Below are 20,228 nucleotides of genomic sequence, written 5' to 3'. Positions count from 1 at the left end.
AGCCACTGTACTTTCTTTGGCTGAACATCTCTGTTAATCAGCAGGTTCTTTTCTATTCCAATCAATTCCTCACATTTGATGAGTTGCCAACTTCCATCTTCAGACTATCTCTCATATTTGCTTCATTTTTTTTCATGTTCTATCCCATTGTCTTCACTTTATTCTCAAAACAACTGTCCTGAAGAGTCTCAACAGGCTTGTTTGACTAACTGGTTTCCCAGTGTCTGGTCTCTCATAACTTTAATCCATTCTTACCATTGCCCCAAATTAATCTCCCTTTAGGGAACTCTGATATAACACAACAGTCATTTTAAAATCACTCCAGGGATTGCAAAACATGTTTAATGTAATCCACCATAATACACCACAGACAAGACTGGGCCAGATACTCACAAAATAAAGCAAGCCACGAAAACAATTGAAAGCAGTAGAGGAGATTAAGACCTTATTACCCAAAATTACTGAGAAATGTGTTTAAAAACCTATGTATTATTGGAATTCCCTGAATGATTTTTGGAATGGTTTATAAATAATTATTTTTGTGTCTTCAAGCTATCATGCATTTAATCTTACTACTTCACCAACGTAGGTGAAATTTCTCATTCTGTGGAACTTTTCAAAATCGTATTCACATATCAACAACACCTCAAAATGCTACCTCCTCAGCAAAGAAGGTATTTCTTTCCCCATGTCAAACCCAACTCTTATATTTCAATGTTCTGAGACTTAGTATATGCCTCTTCAGTAATCCTCATACTATAGTTTATTGTTTACATGTTAGTCTCCCTCACAAGATTAGAAATTCCTTGTAGGTAAGAACCATGCTTCATTCACTTCTGTATTTCCTCCACAGAATGTAATAGAACAGATTACACATCGTGGGTGTTCAATAAATACTTGCTGAATGAAATAAGAAAAGGAAATAGCTCCAAATTAGATAAGCCCTAGAAAGTCAGTGTGTTGGTTCAGGATGCTTTATTTTTCTGTGTACCTTTTGCTGCCACAGTTGGATTTAGCCCTCTGGTGCTCTTTGTTGCTTTTGCCTCCACTTGGATGAAAAAGATATGTTTGCATGACTTCAAATCAACAATCTGCAAATATTTCTATTATTGATGATGCTAACTCAGCATTCAGAGCAGTCTTCTGAACTCCTGTTTACAAAGAGATGAAATCTATGTGTGGCTTGAATCTTGCTCTTGTATTCCTCGCTCCTCTTTCTTTCTAGTACCTCTAATCAGGTACCTACAAGGAGTTATAGATCACTGAGACATTGGTGATTAGTTATGGAATCCTTTGGTTAAGTTTACCCTTTGGTTAACCCTTTGGTTAAGTTTACCAGAAAATGTGTATGACCCTGTGTTTTGTTTAAATCCCAAAGGTCATATTTTTTCAATTTGCTACGCAGACTAGCATAGCTGTACTGTCAAAGGAGGAATGGAAGTGGGGAACACAAGACTGCATTTATGGCCGGATGCGGTGGCTCACCCCTGTAATCCCAGCACTTTGGGAGGCCGAGGCAGGTGGATCACGAGGACAGGAGATCGAGACCATCCTGGCTAACATGGTGAAACCCCATCTCTACTAAAAATATAAAAAATTAGCTGAGCGTGGTGGCTCATGCCTGTAATCCCAGCACTTTGGGAGGCCGAGGTGGGTGGATCACAAGGTCAGGAGATCGAGACCATCCTGGCTAACATGGTGAAACCCCATCTCTACTAAAATTACAAAAAATTAGCTGGGCGTGGTGGCGGGTGCCTGTAGTTCCAGCTACTCGGGAGGCTTAGGTGGGAGAATGGCATGAACCTGGGAGGCGGAGCTTGCACTGAGCTGGGATTGCGCCACTGCACTCCAGCCTGGGTGACAGCATTTACTCTCAACTCAGGTATGGAAAAAGGCCAGTTGATAATGTGTAAAGGTATTCAGACAACTAACACAATAGCAGCTCTCTAATACTGAATGTCACTACCTGTAAAAAAAAAAAAAAAAAAAAAAAAAAAAGAGCAAAGAATAGCCCTATCACACACTAGTTGTTGTAGGATTAACTAAAACAGGGTATGACAAACACTTTTGTTGAAAAGTTATGTAATAAGGGAAATGTAACAACTCCAAATACCCTGTTCTGTAAATATTATTCATTACTGATTTTCAATAATAATACGTATTAATAAGTTTGGTTCAATTGTTCTAGGATCTGCTAGAATTACCAGTATCTTCTTTCTTTTCTTTTCTTTTTTTTTGTTTTTTTGTTTTTGTTTTTTTGAGACGGAGTCTCACTCTGTCACCAGGTTGGAGTGCAGTGGCTTCATCTCGGCTCACTGAAACCTCCGTCTCCCAGGTTCAAGCGATTCTCCTGCCTCAGCCTCCTGAGTACCTGGGACTGCAGGCGCCTGCCACCAAGACCAGCTAATTTTTTTTTTCTTTTTTTAAGTAGAGATGGGGTTTCACCATGTTGGCCAGGATGGTCTCGATCTCTTGACCTTGTGATCCACCCGCCTCAGCATCCCAAAGCACTGGGATTACAGGCATGAGCCACCATGCCTGGCCCCAATATCTTCTTTCTGTGGGTGAGGTTACACTTTTTTTTTTTAAATTTATAATGATGAACATCTTAGGAGTTTGAAAGCAGAAGACAGGGTTGGTGTTTCTCTTATTCTCTATTACATAAAATGTCTAGAACTATGCATCTACTATCAACATTGGTTTTCTGCACCACCTGAAAGTGTGATTATTTTTTCAATTGTTTGCACAGTCCAGAACCCCAGAATTGGCACAAGTCACTGGCAATGGAAGAGAGTGACAGAGGATTCGTTAAGTTTAGGCTCTATGAGCATGCCTGAAACATCCTAGGCTCAGGTGGGGATATGTCTGTCCCTTTGTATTATAGAAAGTACAGAGCAATAGTAACATTCTGTCACAGCTGTTTCACCTCATTTGGGACACAGATCATTAAGTATTTGCTTGGACTTTTATAAAAACAACCAAGAATTATTTTGAAACAAAAAGAGTTTAAGTAAGAGTTTTGCACATTACATGTTCTTCTTGGTTATTGCAGAAATATAACATGTCATTTAAAGAAATCTTGGTGTATCTGACTTGAAAACAAAAGAACAAAAAGCTGCCAAAGTTTGTAAATTTCATTTTGCTTTTCTTGAGAAGAGCAATATAATTTCATGGTATAAATCACTTAGTAATGTCAAGGAGATCTCAGTGCTGGGGAAAGATTTTCGAATGGTCTTTCATAATCATTACTAGAATAACTATAAAATAGTTGATGTATAAGTTACTTAAGATATAAAACAAAATAATCACAAACAATTCAAATTATTGAAGTTTTATTTTAAATATTTATATAGAAGAAATTTAAAGCCTGCAATGCTTAATTTAAAAAATGTACTTATATCTAAAAGATTCCTCCTGCTGGAAGTCTTACACTTTAATACATTTGCTAACTAAAAATTCTATATTCCTGAACCTGTTCTCGGCACTGAGGATACATCGGCAAACAAGAAAAATAATGAAACTATTCTCATGCAGCTTACATTTTACTTAAGGGAGACAACAGAAAAATGAACAATAAATTAACAATTCAATTTCAAATGGTAATCAATTCTATGACAAAACTAAAATGGGATGCTATCACACACAGCACATGAGGGAGTAGTGATTCAAAGCTGGCATTCTAAGAGGACTTCCATGAAAATGTGGTGTGAGCTGAGCAGGAGCCAGCCATAGGAGGATCAGAAATTGTGAAAACTCTAGAGCAGGCATATATTGTTTAGGGAAACATTGTATTCTGTTCAAAGAAATATTGTCAACGAATATTGTCTGTTCAAGGAAAAGGAATCACGCTAAGTGATGAGTCATCCAAGGGATACTCCTTCTTGCATGGCTGTTAATTCAAGGACTTACTCGTCATTTAGTGTATTTATCATTTTTACTTCTGTAAAGGTTGTAGTTCATTTACTCAGGGGATAGTTGAAAATACATCTTGAATTTGGGAAACTCAAGGCCTTATATCCAGTTTTTAGAATTTTTAATGTTTGGAAGATACTTTCTTAATCCTGCATGAAAAATTAGGGTGTATTAATTATATTATTCATATCATCCAGTCCCCAAACTGTGTACACATGTGTGAGGTATGCACATGTTTTTATTTATGTGTTTTTAAGTTCTTAAATTTTTATTTTCCCCTTTATCTCTAAGATGGTTTGGCTTCTTGTCAGTGACAAGTTACAAAGATCATTATGCCTGGGGGGAAAAAATAACACATCCATCTATAAACTAGGGTAATCTTACTGATTTTCAGGAATGTCTGAGTCACCATCACCATTTCTGATGATTTCAAAGAACAAGGTCTCTTTAGGTTTCCCTGTGTCCAAAGTATAAATCAAGCCCAAACATACAAATGTCTCAATAATTACGAAGTGATTTTCCTGAACCAGCTTTGGTAAGATTTGTTAATGTATTTTTATCTTCAGTCTATATAAAATTGAGAAACTTTTGTATAAAGTATTATGATTGAGGATGTTAAGTTTTTATCTATTTTTAGTAAGGAAAAGTTGATTCAGTCTAGTATAATAACAAAATGGTTTCTTAAGCATTTAATCATACCTCCATACCCCTGCCCAGAAAGATTAGCACAATCTTCACATTTTAAGAAAGACAAATTGTCTTCAAAACAGTATTTATGAGCAATATGGTTCTCTACCAAAGTGGTTGACTCATCAAATTCATTCCAAATTGATGAATTAAATTATTAAAGCCAGTGGTTTTCTGACCCCATTTCTAGCAATGCAGTGATAAAATCAAGGCCTCACATGGTTACAAACCATGTGCCTTATAAATGCATTTTAGAGTCACTGAGTAGGAATAAAAGCTAAGAACCTACAAAAGGATATTTCAATTTTTAATCATTGCTGTATTTCCATTGTGAACTAGGAACAGCAAATAAAAGCTTCTAAACAATCCACAGATTTAGAAATTGTGAAGTGTGTTACCATGCCAACCTGTAGGGAAATGTTCACGGAAATTCCCTAAGGGCTGACCTGAGGTCCATGTAGCATCTTCATTGATTATTTGAATGAAATACATGCCATTTAAAACAAAATTGCAAGTGAGAATGCTGAGAAAGTTGTAGAAAATTTAGAAAGAAGTAGGGATTTAGTTGGAAAATGTGAAAATTGTTTATTAGACCTCAAGTTTTTAATCTTTTGAGTTTCAGCGTGAGGCCAAAATGTGATGTAGAAGCTAAAATAAGAGATGGCTAGGAGTACAGTGATGCATTGAAGCCCCAGTCAGTAACTACTCATAAGAATGATTTTAGTAAAAAAACCATGTAGAATATTGGAAAGTATTAATGGAACTATGGCATGCAAGGTTCATACATACATGTTCTAGGAAATATATCATTAAAACATCATAAAGAAAACTTGCGACTTGGCACAGTGGCTCACGTCTGTAATCCTAACACTTTGTGAGGTCAAGGTGGGAGGACTGCCTGAGCTCAGGAGTTCAAGACCAGCCTGAGCTACACGAGGAAATCCCATCTCTACTAAAAATACAAAAAATTAGCTGCGCGTGATGGTGCATATCTGAAGTCCCAGCTACTGGGGAGTCTGAGGCAAGACAACCACCGGGACCTGGAAGGCAGAGGTTGCAGTGAACTGAAATGGTGCCACTGCACTCCAGCCTGGGTGACAGAGAGAGACTTTGTCTCAAAAAAAAATAAAAAAGTAAAAAGAAAAAGAAAAATTGCTTCTCAAATTTAAATATTCAACAAAACAAAAACAGCAACAATTTTTCTAATATGTATTCTTTCTTTCTCTTCTTTCCTTAGTTTTCCTTCATTTTCTTACTTTATTTTTTTCTTTCTTTGTTTTGTATGCAGCAGTAGAAAGTCTCCTGGAAGTAATTATCTGGAGAATTTGGATTATGTTCTTTATTGTCAGTTTGTTTGTTTTTGTTAAAAGAAGCTTATTGCCAAAACAGGATGCAAACCCCAGTGTGAAAACCTTCACTGGTCTTTCCCCTTTTGTATTTATGCTCTGCATTTTCCTCAAAATGCTCTCATGGAATATGCAAACCAATGATGGCACTGTAATTTAAAATCCTTTAATGGCTCCCCCAAACAACAATGTCAAAGCCTAGATCTTACGAATTGTGCACCAGGTCTTTTATAGCCAATCCTTATCTACTGCTTCAGCCTCATTTCCAGACTCTCCTCATCTGCACTTACACTGGAGTTACCCAATTGCCTCACACTTTCTTCATAGCTCATTCTATTTCATGCCTCTTTGATTTTGCTTATGTTGTTTCCTCTGCTTAGAACATCCTTACCCAATTTTCTTCACCTGGGTAACTTGAATTCATCTATTAAAACTCAGTTTAGGTGTCATCTCCTCCTGTATCTCTCTCTCTAATCCCCCAGTGAAGCTAAGTGTCCTTCTCAAATACTTCCACTACATTCTGTGCAACCATCTGTCATAGTAACACTTACCTCATTATTTTGAAAGTATGTGTTTATATGTCTGTCTTTCAAAAACAGTGCAGGTTCCTTGGATTCTATTACCTTTGTACCCTCCATCCTAGCACAATAATTGGCACACAGTCTCTTAATACTATCAATTACCTCTATTGTCAGAGACCCAAATTAGAATGATATATCTACCAGCTTATCTTAGTGGTATGCCATTAAGTATTGAATTCCTCCAAATTCTCATGTTCTGAGTCTATGCGAGTTAAAAATACTTTTCACTATTATATAGATTCTGTGACAGAGACATCACCATCTCCCAATCCCCTTTGTAGTTAGGTTAATACAATATGATTGATTTGGGCCAAATGAGTATGAGCATGACTGGCAAGTGTTATTTTTTGGCAAAGGTAGTTAAGAGTCAGTATACTTCTAGTTCACAACTTTAGAGGCTGTGCAACAACTTATACCGAAACTGAAGTCAAACAACAAAAATTTATTATGACACAGCTTCTGAATGGTCAGGAATCTGCAAGAAGCTTAGCTGAATAGTTCTGCCTCAGTGTCTGTTACTAAGTTGCAGTGAAGCTGAGGGTGAGTTGGGGTAGTGACTGTTATAGTCATCTCAAGACTCAACCTTGTCTGAAGGATTTGCTTCGAAGCTCACACATGAGGTTGTTAACAGACCGTATTTCCTCTCTGGCTGCTGGCTGGAGATTTTAACTCCAGCCAACAGCTGCTCACCACAAGGCAGCTTACTTCCTCCAGAAGAAGAAATCCAAGAGCTAGAGAGAAAGTGGGTTCTTGAGCCAGAAGCTGTAAGCTCTTGTTATGTAATCTTGAAAGTAACATCGTTTCAATGCTGCTATAAGCTGTTGGTCACCCAGACCAATTCTGGCATAATATGGAAAGGGACTACACGAGGTGTGACTACCAGGAAGATGGTGTGACTACCAGGTGTGACTACCAGGGTTAGGGGATGGTCATTGGAAGCCATATTGGAAACTGATTACCACAGAGTCCACCTTTTTGGGATGGTGTGCAAAATGTGGAGGCTGCCTGAACCATAACTCTTTGGATGAAACAGACTCTCCAACCCACCTTAGATGTTAATTGAGCAAGAAATAAACTTTCGTGATACTACGCCAATGAAAATTCAGGGTTTCTTTGCTACTATTCAGAACAGTAACTGTCCACATGGATTTCTGTTTACTGAAAAAGACTGTGATAACTGAAAGAATTTTGGGTACTTGAGGACTTGTAAGAATACACTCTTATTGTGAATGAAAACATCAAAATTATTATTTTATGTTTAACAAGTTTATGAAGCGTATTAATGTGAATTTTTCCTCAGAGTTTTGACAAAATCATGTATCAAAGACAGGATAACTGACGACCAGTAAAAGGTAATTACATGCCTTATCCTGGCCTCCTGAAATCCAAGAAATTTGCAAGCTTTTCCCAAGTTGACACACAACCACTTCGTTTTTCTGTGTGTCCATGCTTTTCTTCCACAGTAATTTTAAATCACTTTACGCACTTGAGTTTTTTCATTAAAAAAGACCTGCCTCATCATGTTGTTGTGAAGAATAACTGAGATAGAATATTGAAAAATATCCTCTGAAGAGTAAAATACTATATAAATATTAAACATTGTTCCCATGTGTTTAATATTGAAGGCAAATTACTTGTAAAGGCCTGATAATAATAATCTCTAAACATTTTTTAGAAATATATATTAATTTATTTTGAACAATTTGTTTTCTGTTTATGAAAGAACAGTTTTTCTGGCAAGAAATTTAATGTTATTTTAAATATCAATTTAATTCATTTACTTGGTTAAGAGATCACTTCTCATTGTGAACAAAGGTGAAATGAAAAAATTTTATCCTCAGAGTCAGCAATTCAAAAGACTGGTCGTATGTGTCATGTGTTTCATCCAATAGCATCTCAAACTGTTTCAGAGTCAGTATCTAAAGGTCATTTCATGTTTGATGTAATAGGTAATGATTCTTCATACATATATAACATTATTCTGTTCCAGGCACACTATCTGGTGATATAAAAATTGACCTATTCAGGTCAGGCACAGTGGCTTATGCCTGTAATCCCAGCATTTTGGGAGGCTGAGGTGGGTGGATAACAAGGTCAGGAGTTCAAGATCAGCCCAGCCAAGATGGTGAAACCCATCTCTACTAAAAATACAAACAAACAAACAAACAAACAAGAAACAATAGCTGGGCACGGTGGCATGTGCCTGTAATCCTAGCTACTGGGGAGGCAGGAAAATAGCTTGAAGCCAGGAGGTGGAGGCAGCAGTGAGATCAGATTGTGCCACTGCACCCCAGTCTAGGTGACAGAGGAAGACTCTATCTCAATTAAAAAAAAAAAAAAAAAAAAAAGTTGACCTATTTAATAAAATCAATAGCAATAGCAACATGATTTGTTTATATAAATACTAATTATTTCTTTGACAATACATGACAAAAAGAAAAACAAACAAATATCTTTAGAATATGTGAAGTTTTAAGTGTTTAGGTCCTCAGGCTCAAATTGAATCTAAAGGTAGCACTTTCAATAACAAAATAATCCTTGGCCACAATTATCTAACATTTTTTTCCAGTGAGTCACCCCCCTGAACAGGTAAAAGCATTTTTGGCAGGACGTATTTTACCTTGAAATTTTCTCTGGTAAAGTAACCCTAGCCTGACCTTGATTAGCTTATCAAATGAGCTCATCCTCAGAGCTGAAGAACTGTAGTGTATCAGAAAAATAGCATGGCAACATGCCCAAACAACTCTGTAAATTGTCTAGAGGGCACATCTAAGTATCTCTTCCTTCCTCTTTCTTCCTATGCTTCTCCAGTCAGGGTTAGAAGCTACAGAAAGAGGCAGGATGAAGTAATGGAACAAGCATGGACCATGGAATTTGTTAAATCCATGTTTGAAATCTAGTGCTGCTATTTACTGCCTGACTAAACTTTTGAGTAAGTTGACATTGCTCTTTGAAATTCATTTTTCTTATTTGTAAAACCTGTGAATCTCCTCATTATAAGTTTGTTATAAGGCATCGATGGAGTATATGTAAGTGGAGCCTGACATATAGGAGCTGGCATATAGTACCCAATAAATATTCAAAAATTTCCTTTGCAGGGAGACAAGGAACTGAAGACGAATGCTCTCAGTTTCACCAATCACATGTCATTGACTGAAGCATACCAGTGAACCATTACTTAATAAACCAGCATTCCTTAGGGTGTAGAAGATGTCAGAATGCTATAAGAAGAAACATGGAAGGATCTTCTTTCACTAGTTAAATAACATCAGCAGTGGATGTTTCGTAGCTGAGTGAGAATATGGAGACTTTGGGATGCTAACATAGCTGCAGTACATGAAAATTTTCAAATACAATCTAAAATACAAAATAAGGAAAATTAATGTGAAAACATATGATACAATTTAGTATGTAAGCACTACTAAAATCAAGACAGTTTTCTAAACACTGGAGCACTGTGTTTATATTTGAGTTTCAGATTTGGTCTCTTGAAAATTGGTATTTTTAAATTATCCCATTTTCAAATATATTTTTTCAAATACAGAAATAACTCATTACATAAGTTATCATTTGCACATGGTGCTCTCATTATTGTCTGTCCATGATAAATGTTCCTGTTGCCTATGAAATAGCCATCTTAAAAGTTATCATTGGGACTTTGTTTAAGTCAAAGATATAATTTATTTTACTAAGTAAGACTAAACAGTTATGATTTTAGCAAAAATGCAGAGGCATCAGTTTAATTCTTATTCAGATAAGCATTTTTGCATTTTAAAACTAAAATGCACCATAGTTTTAAAGCTTAGTAGTTAATATTACCTTTTACAGTCACTATTCATGATTCTATTGAGTCTTGGCTGAGATGAGTGATGTATTATTTCCACATCTAAAAAGGGGTTAGAAGTAACCCCTTTTTGCTTCTGTGTAGAAAAGGATGGGTTTACAAACACCCATGAAACTAAAATGGGCATTAGGAGAAGCAGAAAATAAATGTCTCTAGGCTTAGGAGTAACATGAACTTGCAATTCTACCACTTACATATCTGACACAAGACTAACTCTGTAGGAAGCAACCCTATTACAAGTATTTCCCCATTCCACACAGCTAACTTGGGTAAACTGTTATTGGGTAAATTACTTAATGGATGATGTATTTCAACTATGAATACTTCACAATGTATTTTAACACTATATGAGTTAAATCAACATATTACCAATGTGTGTGTTATTTAAAACATTAGTAGTGATAGACCAGCCTATTAACAACTCAAAAACTCTAAAGGAATGGGACCCAGCACACGCAAATTTAAGTTGAGAGAGAAAGCAAACTATTCCAATAGTTAGGAATGGCTTTCATTTAAAGGCAAAAAGGCAATGTTAAGTAAGGAGATGGGTGGGTGGAGCTAGTGTAGAAAAGGAGAGTAATGTGTGCCAACACCATTTTATTCACCCCTTTTAGGAAAATATGCAATTAAGGAAAAGGCTGGGGCAGAGGCCATAAAGAGCTACAGAGATACAGACTGGCCATGAAGGCAGAAGCTGGCTATACACCACATCACAAAAAGTTCAGTCATGAAAATTAAGGGATAAAAATTGACATTAATTAGTGTTTATGTGTCAAGAAAAATAAATATGTGCCTGTGTCCCTTTATATGTCTTTATAGAGGGTATGTGTACATTATATCCTGATACTATTTCTACAATGCAGGCATTATTGATCTTAATTTGCAATTATAAAAAAATTGACTTGGATAGTTCAATAACTTGCTAATGGCGCACAAGAAGCAAGAAGCATAGCTAGACTGATGTCGACATTTATTACATTTTCCCATTTTCCATATGGAGACAACAACAAATATGATGGAAGCATACCAGGTGAAACATGCTATCTTTGAATGCAGATATGAAAGGCAGAAAATTGATCATTTTTCCTAGATACTTAATGTTTAAACTGACTAGAACACATTTCTCCCTACAATTGTCACTCAAGGAAGCAGGAGTAAAAATTAACATAAATCACATTTCTTTACATTTTCCCAATAGCTCCTCTGATATACACACTAATTTTAAAAAATGATAATGCTCAAAATATACCAATTGAATAAGTTGATACATGTACTTAGCTGTAGTAGAAGACATAGTTAGGAATAGATTATAGGTGGCATTATTTTGAAGATACTGAAAAGATACTCCTTCCAAAGAGAACCTTACCCTATGCTCCTTTCATAGAACTTAAAATTTCACAATAAACATGCTTGCAGCTTTTCATTGAATGTAAATACTCATAAAATTCCATTTAAAACTTTACTCCCCCAGGAAACTGCTTTCCATCTCTGGAAGGAGTATATGAGAGTGGAGAGGTGGCATAATGATAGAGAGGGACTATAGGGAGAAGAAAAAGAGATGAGGACAATCATGACTTTGTCATGCTACTCATAGCATATCCTATTACATCACTGCACAAAAGGACATTGTGGGGAAGATGACTTCTAACCGATGGCATTATATTTGTAAGCCCATAAAGGTTGAGATTTTCCAAGTAGTTAGTTATATGAAAGTACAAATGGTGACTGGACCTGAAGGCTCAGTGATTACATCTGCTGCCTACACTGTGGTATTTTACCTTCATACTTAATATTGCTTCTTTATTTTGCATAAATCATGTGACGTCCTGTCCTACCACTCTATGTGTAAAATTACTTACACCAGAGGGGCAAAAAAGCAATTCTCAGTCTAATTCATTTTGCAAATTTGACAGTGACATCAAAGAGCAGGAAGTTGTCTGTGAGTAACAACACTACTCATTTGTTTAAATGTCAAACCTAAACCTCATCAACTTTCAGGCAGTATGTCAGAAAATAATGCATTTCAGTTCAACCAGAGAGGATTTCAGTGTTATTCAGTCCTGAGGAAAATAGCTGTCAGTTTCTTGACAGCTGAGTGCTTTGAGTAAATCTTTCTTTTTAGGCTGAATGGAATTGGCCATTTCAGCACTTGGGGCTGTGGATAGTGCTATCTTCCTTGACGTTATGAAACAAGTAGCCTTACTGTAGAGGTGTTTCATTCCTGAAACAAACTCCTCAGGCTAGCAAACATGTATCCCTGAACTATGCAATTAGGATATGGAGACTATTCATTACAAGGTCTGTGCAAGGTAAAAATGCAATAACAGCAAAGAAGAGCACATTTTACCACAAAGATGCAGCCTAAAATTGAAATAAGGCAGGCAAATAGTTACTATTCCTAGCTATTCATAAAAAAATTACTGCTTCTCTGGACAGGTTTTTGGTGAAGAGAATGACAGTGCCATTAATCCCTCATTGTACTTTATTGGCAGTGGACATTGATGCAGGGGAGAACAGGAACACATCCAATAAGCTTGCAGACAGTCAGGAGCAGAGAATCTATTCTCTATATGCTTTCTAGCTCTAGAGTGGAATAACAATGGAGAATTCTGGATCTGAGGTCAGAGAAAAATGGAACTGAATCTAAATTATGTCCCTTAATATGTCATTTTATTTCTCTAAGTCTTGTTTCTTCTTCTGGTTAATGTGGGTGATTTTGATGTTTAAGGGAGAGAATGTACGTGAAGGGACCTGGTACACAGTAGGTACTCAAAATATGTTCAATTTTGATTATTCACTTATCAATAAGTGTTGGTATAATGCAGTAAAATGTTGCTATGCTGGTAGCCATGTATCTTAAGAGATATAATCCTAAGGATGGATAACAAGAAGAAGGAAAGCAAGATTGGGATTATTATCAACAGAATTATGCTTATAACAAGAGTCCTAATCATGTGTATTTCCATTTTTGTTTCATTTTGTTAGTATATCAAAAAGATTTCCTTTTACTTTTAAATCAACCAAAGGAAAACAGTCTAAAAATAATATCTTAAAATGTACTAAAGTTCTCAGAGGTTTCTTGTCTCCTCAGATAACATTCTACCAACTCTCTGGAGAACTTCTCTCATTCACATACTATCATCTATTCTGCCTGCTGAGTTGGTGAGAGACTACTTGGGATGATTTCTACCCAGACCAACACACTTGGTAGAGAAGGTAAAAATCAGGTTAGTGCTGAAAGTCTGACAATTTCCTTGTCAGTTTCCATTGCAGCTACAAGTTTCTTGCTTTTGACTGCAAAGCCTCCCAGCCTATCTCACCTCACTCACCTATTTCCCCTTTTATCATTGAAAATCAAGAGCAACTCCTAGCCTCCTCCATCTCCTGTCATTTTCAGCAGAGACTTCCTCCACACTGCCCTCTGCATGTGAAAAGTCTCCCAGCCTTCTACTCCTCATTCATCAGGGTACACTCTCCTTCCATTCACAATTTATTTCAAGTTATCCCTCCCTTCCAAAGCCCCTTTTCTGGAGGAAGATTCCCCAGCTGCCCTAATACATTTCATCATCGCACTCACCATGTTGCCATCTCACCCCCTCCCCAACCCTCAGAAATTGTTTAGGGGGAGGGGAGTGGGGGTCGAGGAAACCTGTGCTTGCATACAGACCTAGACAGGGACAAATAGCCTAGCATTAAGCTTAGTCTCATCTTTGGGGAAAACAAAACAAAACAACAACAACAACAAACAGTTGACATGAATAATTCCTGAGCCTGGCAACAAGGAGACTAAAAAAAAAAAAAAAAAAAAAAAATACTTGGCTGAGTGGATGCATGAATGAATGGATGGATGGATGATTGAGATCTCTGTGGTACTTTTCTCCGATGCCCCTCCTTCTTCTTGTTCCAGGCACGGTTCCTGTTTAATTCAGCTTCTATGAGTGAGTGCACTTCCCTGCTTTGCCTCTGTCTCTACTCCCTGCTGGTTCATAACCACCTCTTGACTGGAGACTAAACCTCCTCGCCAAAGGGCAATGCCACCTAGCTCACAAATGCTTTGTGACTTCCACAGTCAAAGAGAGCTTGCTCCTTAGGGATGTAGCTTTGCATTCTGCAAGCTCTGCCTCTTCCCAACCCCCCCGCCGAAACACCCAGCCACGTTACACAAAGGGATGACTGACTCCCCCACCCACACACACACACACACACTCAACAAAATCCACCTGGAGATCCCTGCCGCGGCCCCTTCCCTGCGCTTGTAATCTAGGTGCTCGAAAAAGAAACGCGGTTTCCCTGTTATTCCTGCACAACAGGGAATAACCTTTCCAGGGCTCGGTCCTGGTTCGGAAAATCAGAAAACTTTTTATTATTATTATTATTATTTTATTAGAAAACCCTATCCGAGAGCAGCGACCTCTTTGTTTGCTTCCCACGGGGAGGGAGGGGTCTCTTTAGAGCCTTCGCAGCTCGGGGCGGAGTGGGGGGTGATGGCCCCTGGGAGGGCTGCCCCGGAGGAGACTCACCCAGGACGTTCCCAATGAGAGCCACGACGAACACGATGATGTACCCGGCGATCAGGACCCACTCATATTCTTTCGGGTGCAGGTATTCCCTCCACAGGTACCGCAGGAATTCCTCATCGTCATAGTCAGTGGGGTTTAAAAAGGGCTCTTGAGTTTCATTCAGCTCCGAAGCAGATGACGAGTTGCAACAAGGGGGGGAGTCCTCCAATTTGGTGCCGGACATCACGGGCTCGAGTCCGGTTCCGCTCAATGCTGCAAGCTCCTCTCTGCCTGCCCCATGAGCACTGGTGATTTGCGGTGGGAAAGGCTGCGCGGAGAGGCGAGAAGGGGCTCCCGAGCAGAAAATGACGTGAAAAGTTACTGAGCCAATGCCTCCGGAGCCTTCTGCCGGGCAACTTCTGCGGCGGCTTTGCTGTCTTTACAGGCGATGTTGCACCGGGAAGAGAGGCAGCTGAGAAACTAGGGACCCGGCACTGGAGGCTGCAGCAATGACACCGGGAGGAGAAAGCTACCTCCGGCTCAGCTGAAGCTCAATTACTCCTCATTCCAGCACTCAGTCCGCAGCCCACAGCCGCCTCCTGCGCTGAGGGAGAGCTGAAGCTGAAGGAAAAAAAAAAAAAAAAAAAGTAATGAAAAGTAATGTAATCTGCCTTTTTTTGGTGGGGGGGAGTTAAATCTCTCTCTCTTTTTCTACTTATTTTCTCTATTTTTACGTGCACTTATTATAAACCATGCACAGACGTGCATCAGTCTGTGTGGATATGACAAAAATGTAACATACAGTTAATACAGAGCATGCTGATACATTTGTCTTTGTAAAGCAAATATAAAAGTAATAAGGAGGCACCTCTGTGTTTCTCAAGCAGGACAATGGAAAAGTCATTCCAGGCAAATACTTTAACATTTAATATAAACTTATTTTAACATTTGACATTTGCCAATTTAGCACTTGCTGAGTCTTTAAGGCATCTCCGTCTTCACTTTCTCCTTAAAATTGGAGAATGAGACTGTTTTTAAATTGAAGGGTCTATTTAGCTGAAATTTGTATTTGCAATAGTTAAGTGTCATATGAAATACAGCAACAAATTCTTGAAGGACGCCAAAGGTCATAAATATGATCATAGTTAATGTTGTCAAGCAAGACAGACCACCAATATACTAAACGATATTAAGCATTCACTGCAGGATGTAGTTATCTAAGCAGAAGTGCTCTCTCTGGTAAATACTACACCCCATTGGGTCTTACTTCCCATTGATTCAGGGCTGATGTCACCTGCCATTCTCTCATGCATTGGTTTTGTCTCTAATAATAAGTATTCTAGGATTTGTCAGAATGTGAATTCATGATCCTTTTATTCTTAATAAACATGGTAAAAATATTGCATTTGAGTAATTACAATCTTGCACTTGGGAAGAGCCTGGAAATCTTATCTGAACTTCAGCTTAAGAGGAGAAGCCTCCTGATAACATTGCTGACATGTCCACATCTAGCTTGGATTGACCACCACAATTCACTACTTCCACCCTTATAAGAGTGCTCTAAAGGTGAGAAAACTGTTTCTTACATTAAACCAAGATCTTAAGCCATGATTTGCCTTTTTGAGACTTTTACCTCTAATCCCTAGTTAGCATCTTGGTGCTACACAGAATAAATCTTCCACATGACAATGCTTCACAGATTCAAAATAAACATCACAGCTCCAGCCCTCCTTTTTATGCCCTCATGTTTCTTTTTTTAGTACTTTTTCTCAATGTTGTTCAAATGACAGTAGCTCCCACCTATATCTGTTTGGTCTTCCTTTAGACAACTGTCAATATCTTGCAAAATATGTAACTGGGATGAAGTAACAATAATATGGTTTGGGTCTTGCCAGTGCAAAAAGTACATTATTCCTTGGATGCAACCAATTTTTGTGTGTAATTATTTTTTCAACACACACAAGACATTGGTGGTTTACACTGAGATTTAGTTAACTACCACATCCCCTCCCTCCAATCATAATTTCTCACATTTGTGCCTTATGGTCTATAAAATTATTTCATATGCATTTTTAAACCCCTGAGGACTTAGCTATTACTAACCCTGTTTTATAGATGAGGAAGCTGTTCCTGGTGAAATTAGATGATTTACGAAAGATCGATGGATTAGCAAAACCATCTGCTCCTTCTTCTATTTATAGAATACTTTTTGGGACCTAGTACTTCTATTATTGTATAGTTATCGTGTTTTACAAGAAATATTGTTGTATTTCCCCAATCTGCACTAGCTAAATTTATTTTTACGAGAAGGGTATCAATGGGCATTTTATTATTTTACCAAATATTTCCTGAGGGTTATTTTTCCACTCTTAGTGACACAAAGTTAAACAGGTTGCTGTTTCCATGAATTTTACTTTCTACTAAAGTTATATTTAAAAGAAAATCAACTAATAAATACATAGGGAAAACATTAGGAAGAGATATTCTATAATGAAAACCAAACAGGATGAAGTGATGATGAGTAGAAAATCCCAAAGGTCACATTAGAAATAACTGGTCAAAAAGGCTCTGTTAAGAGATGATATATAAGCAGAAGACCCAATTGATACAATCATATATTAATTTAATTCTGTTAATTTGAAGTTTAAACAGACCTTAAATTCTAATGCTATTATACAAAACATTAGCCATTTCTCCAGACCTGTTGTCACCAGTAAATTGGACAAGCAGGCCTTCTGTGGCTTTGTTCAAGTTCATTGGTATAAATCTGCCAACTTTATACTCTGGTACAATGTCTTCCTCTAATTTATTAATATCTACATTTTACTCCTCCGTGCACTATTCATCTCAAAGTGGGAAAGGTTGTTGCAACTTATGTTCAGATCTATATTCATTAACATCTGCAAATTCCTTGTCATTGACAATCTATAAATATGGACCCAGTCTGCTATTTCCTAAGTAGTCAGTGTCATTAGCTTTCACTTTTTGGCACTTCAACTTGTCTATACTTCAGTCTTCTCTTCGTAAATCTTCTACCTATAATTAATCATCACAGTAAATTGAAGTTATAAATAAGGAGAAACAAAAATATTTTCAAGATTTTATCCTGATACCTGCTTTATATTATGACAAGCTGAATTTATATTGATCCTACAAATATTCCATTTCCTTCTATCTAAGATTTATTTTGTGCTTTCTTCTAAATATGTGGTACTCCAATGTCATAAAATATTCACTTAAATTTCAAATTATTACTAGTTTTCTTTTTTCAAGTGCATCATAGATGATACATATTACAATACTCATTTTTGATGTGAACATCTTCCTTCAATCTTTTGATATCTTTTGAAACATAAGAAAGAAATTTCTAGTTCTTAGGTATTACTCTTCTCTTCAATTCAAATCTTTCTGCTGGATGTAGGGAAAAGGAATCAATCCATGTCACAAACACGAAAGAAAGCTCTAAATTTGTCCCGTGATATCCCCTTAAGGTTGTTAAAAGAATTAAATGCATTGATATTTTTAGACCAGTGCCTGGTATAGAAAGTAACTGGAAAATGTTTGTTAAATGACATTTTAAAAATATGTGATATCCTACTGTAAATATTATTTGCTATACATATCAATTACTCTGTGTGAATGATAGTTAACATCAATGTACATTTCAAAATAGCTAAAAGAGAGGACTTAACATGCTCCTAACACAGAGAAATAATACTTAAGGTAATGGATACTCTAAATACTCTGGCTTGACCATTACACATTCTATGCATGTAACAAAATATCACACATACCCTATAAATATGTAGTATGTATAAATAAAAGGTAAAAAAGAAATGTAGCTCACAACATTCAGAATAATTCTGTTTAAATAACTAAGTTAAATTTTTCTTGTCACTTATTTTAGCTCTTTCACTAACTGGAATATATTAAAAATGAGGAGGAAAAAATAAATCTCAAACCCAGGATTTTTTTTTTCTTGGTGTTTATACTTAGGTTGTTTAGAGATCTTGTATACGGGCTGTCCCAGATTTTATTTTCTTATTCCTGGTAAGAGGTCATCATTTTGCAGGCCTATATTAACTTTCTATATGCATTTCAGTAAATGTATCTGAGTATCTATCGTGTGCCCAGGAGTTCAGCTAGGAGCTGGGATACAAGGATTAATAAGACTAGTCTAGCCTCAAGGATCTCTCAGAGCATTGGTGACCTGGAAATGTTGCCATTATTGAGAAACTCTGTGAAGGTAGAGAGATGCATAGTGGCGTGAAAGCGTGAAAGAAGTTGCTTGCTTTCTTTCCTTTTCTGTTGGAATGAAAATAAAATCAAGTCTGAGCATTGTTGGTAATGACAATACTGAGGTTATATATTCCCAAAATACATGCATTAGATTTGTAGGAAGTTATCTGACATCTCTAGGCTCCAAACACTACATTTTAAGAAACAATATGGTCTTCAGCTAAATTCTTCTAGAAAAGTCTCAAATCACAGGGGGTCTAGAAATTTATATAAAGGGAAAAGGGGACTCCTTATAACGTGTCACTGTATGCACTCTCAGTGGGCTGCAGAAAATGAAATAACCTCATGCCCTAAGAGATTAGGCCATGAACAATCAAAGCCACTTGACACAAATTACTACAAACATTTGTGTCTCTCTGTCTCTTTTTCTTCCAATCTTTCTATTACCTCCCATGCCCTGTTCTAATATATCTCTTCTCAGACAAGGGTCTCTCCATTCCATCCTGCCTCCTGTCCTGCGTTATTAGATCTGATATTTTCCCCTCATATTTTTATTCAACAAATACATATGAAGCTCCCATTATATTCCTATATCATGTTGTGCATAGATGAACACTCTTCCTGTCTTATTCAGTGTGTCATGAAAAGCACACAGTAGTGGGCAAATAATTTCGGTCAGTAAAGCAAATACCCTAAGGTGTACACCTAAAAAAGTCTGAAAATGCAAGCAGAAGAGACATCTATTTTTCCAAAGTGGCAGCAATAAAACCATATGGAAAAGACATTGTCTAAGCTGAGAACTGAAGGATGAATGGTAACCAGATTATGGGAAGTGAGAGAGGCAGTTGGTGCCAGATAGAAGTAAGTAACTTTCTGTGAGACAAGTAATGTTAGCACTCATTGAGAGATTACATGGGCCAAGCTCTGTGCCAAGTACCTTACATACATTAACTCAATTGATCTTCACAACTCTAGGAGGAAGATTTTATGAATTATTATTCCAATTTTCCAGGCTGGGCAATTTAGTGTGACACTATCTCTATGAAAAACTTAAAAAAAAAATACCCGGGCATGGTGGCATGTGCCTGTGTTCCTAGCTATCTGGGAGACTGAAGAGGGA

The 20,228-nt window shown here is 37.2% G+C and overlaps 1 protein-coding gene across 2 annotated transcripts in view; it reads right to left on the bottom strand.

Annotated features, from left to right (window-relative positions):
• The window catches only part of HCRTR2 (hypocretin receptor 2), a 118,668-nt gene extending 103,482 nt beyond the window's left edge, over positions 1-15,186 (bottom strand). The window contains exon 1 of one of the 2 annotated variants that reach the window (XM_008013672.3): positions 14,891-15,186. In XM_008013672.3, the coding sequence (XP_008011863.1) occupies positions 14,891-15,113 (223 nt within the window). In that variant the 5' untranslated portion in view covers positions 15,114-15,186. The remainder of the gene's footprint in view (positions 1-14,890) is intronic. The other variant, XM_037987149.2, reaches the window with a different exon arrangement.
• Positions 15,187-20,228: the final 5,042 nt, after the last annotated feature.

The sequence above is a fragment of the Chlorocebus sabaeus genome, chromosome 17 (assembly GCF_047675955.1).
Source record: "Chlorocebus sabaeus isolate Y175 chromosome 17, mChlSab1.0.hap1, whole genome shotgun sequence".
NCBI classification, from domain to species: Eukaryota; Metazoa; Chordata; class Mammalia; order Primates; family Cercopithecidae; genus Chlorocebus; species Chlorocebus sabaeus.
This window is presented reverse-complemented; position numbering and strand designations above follow the sequence as displayed.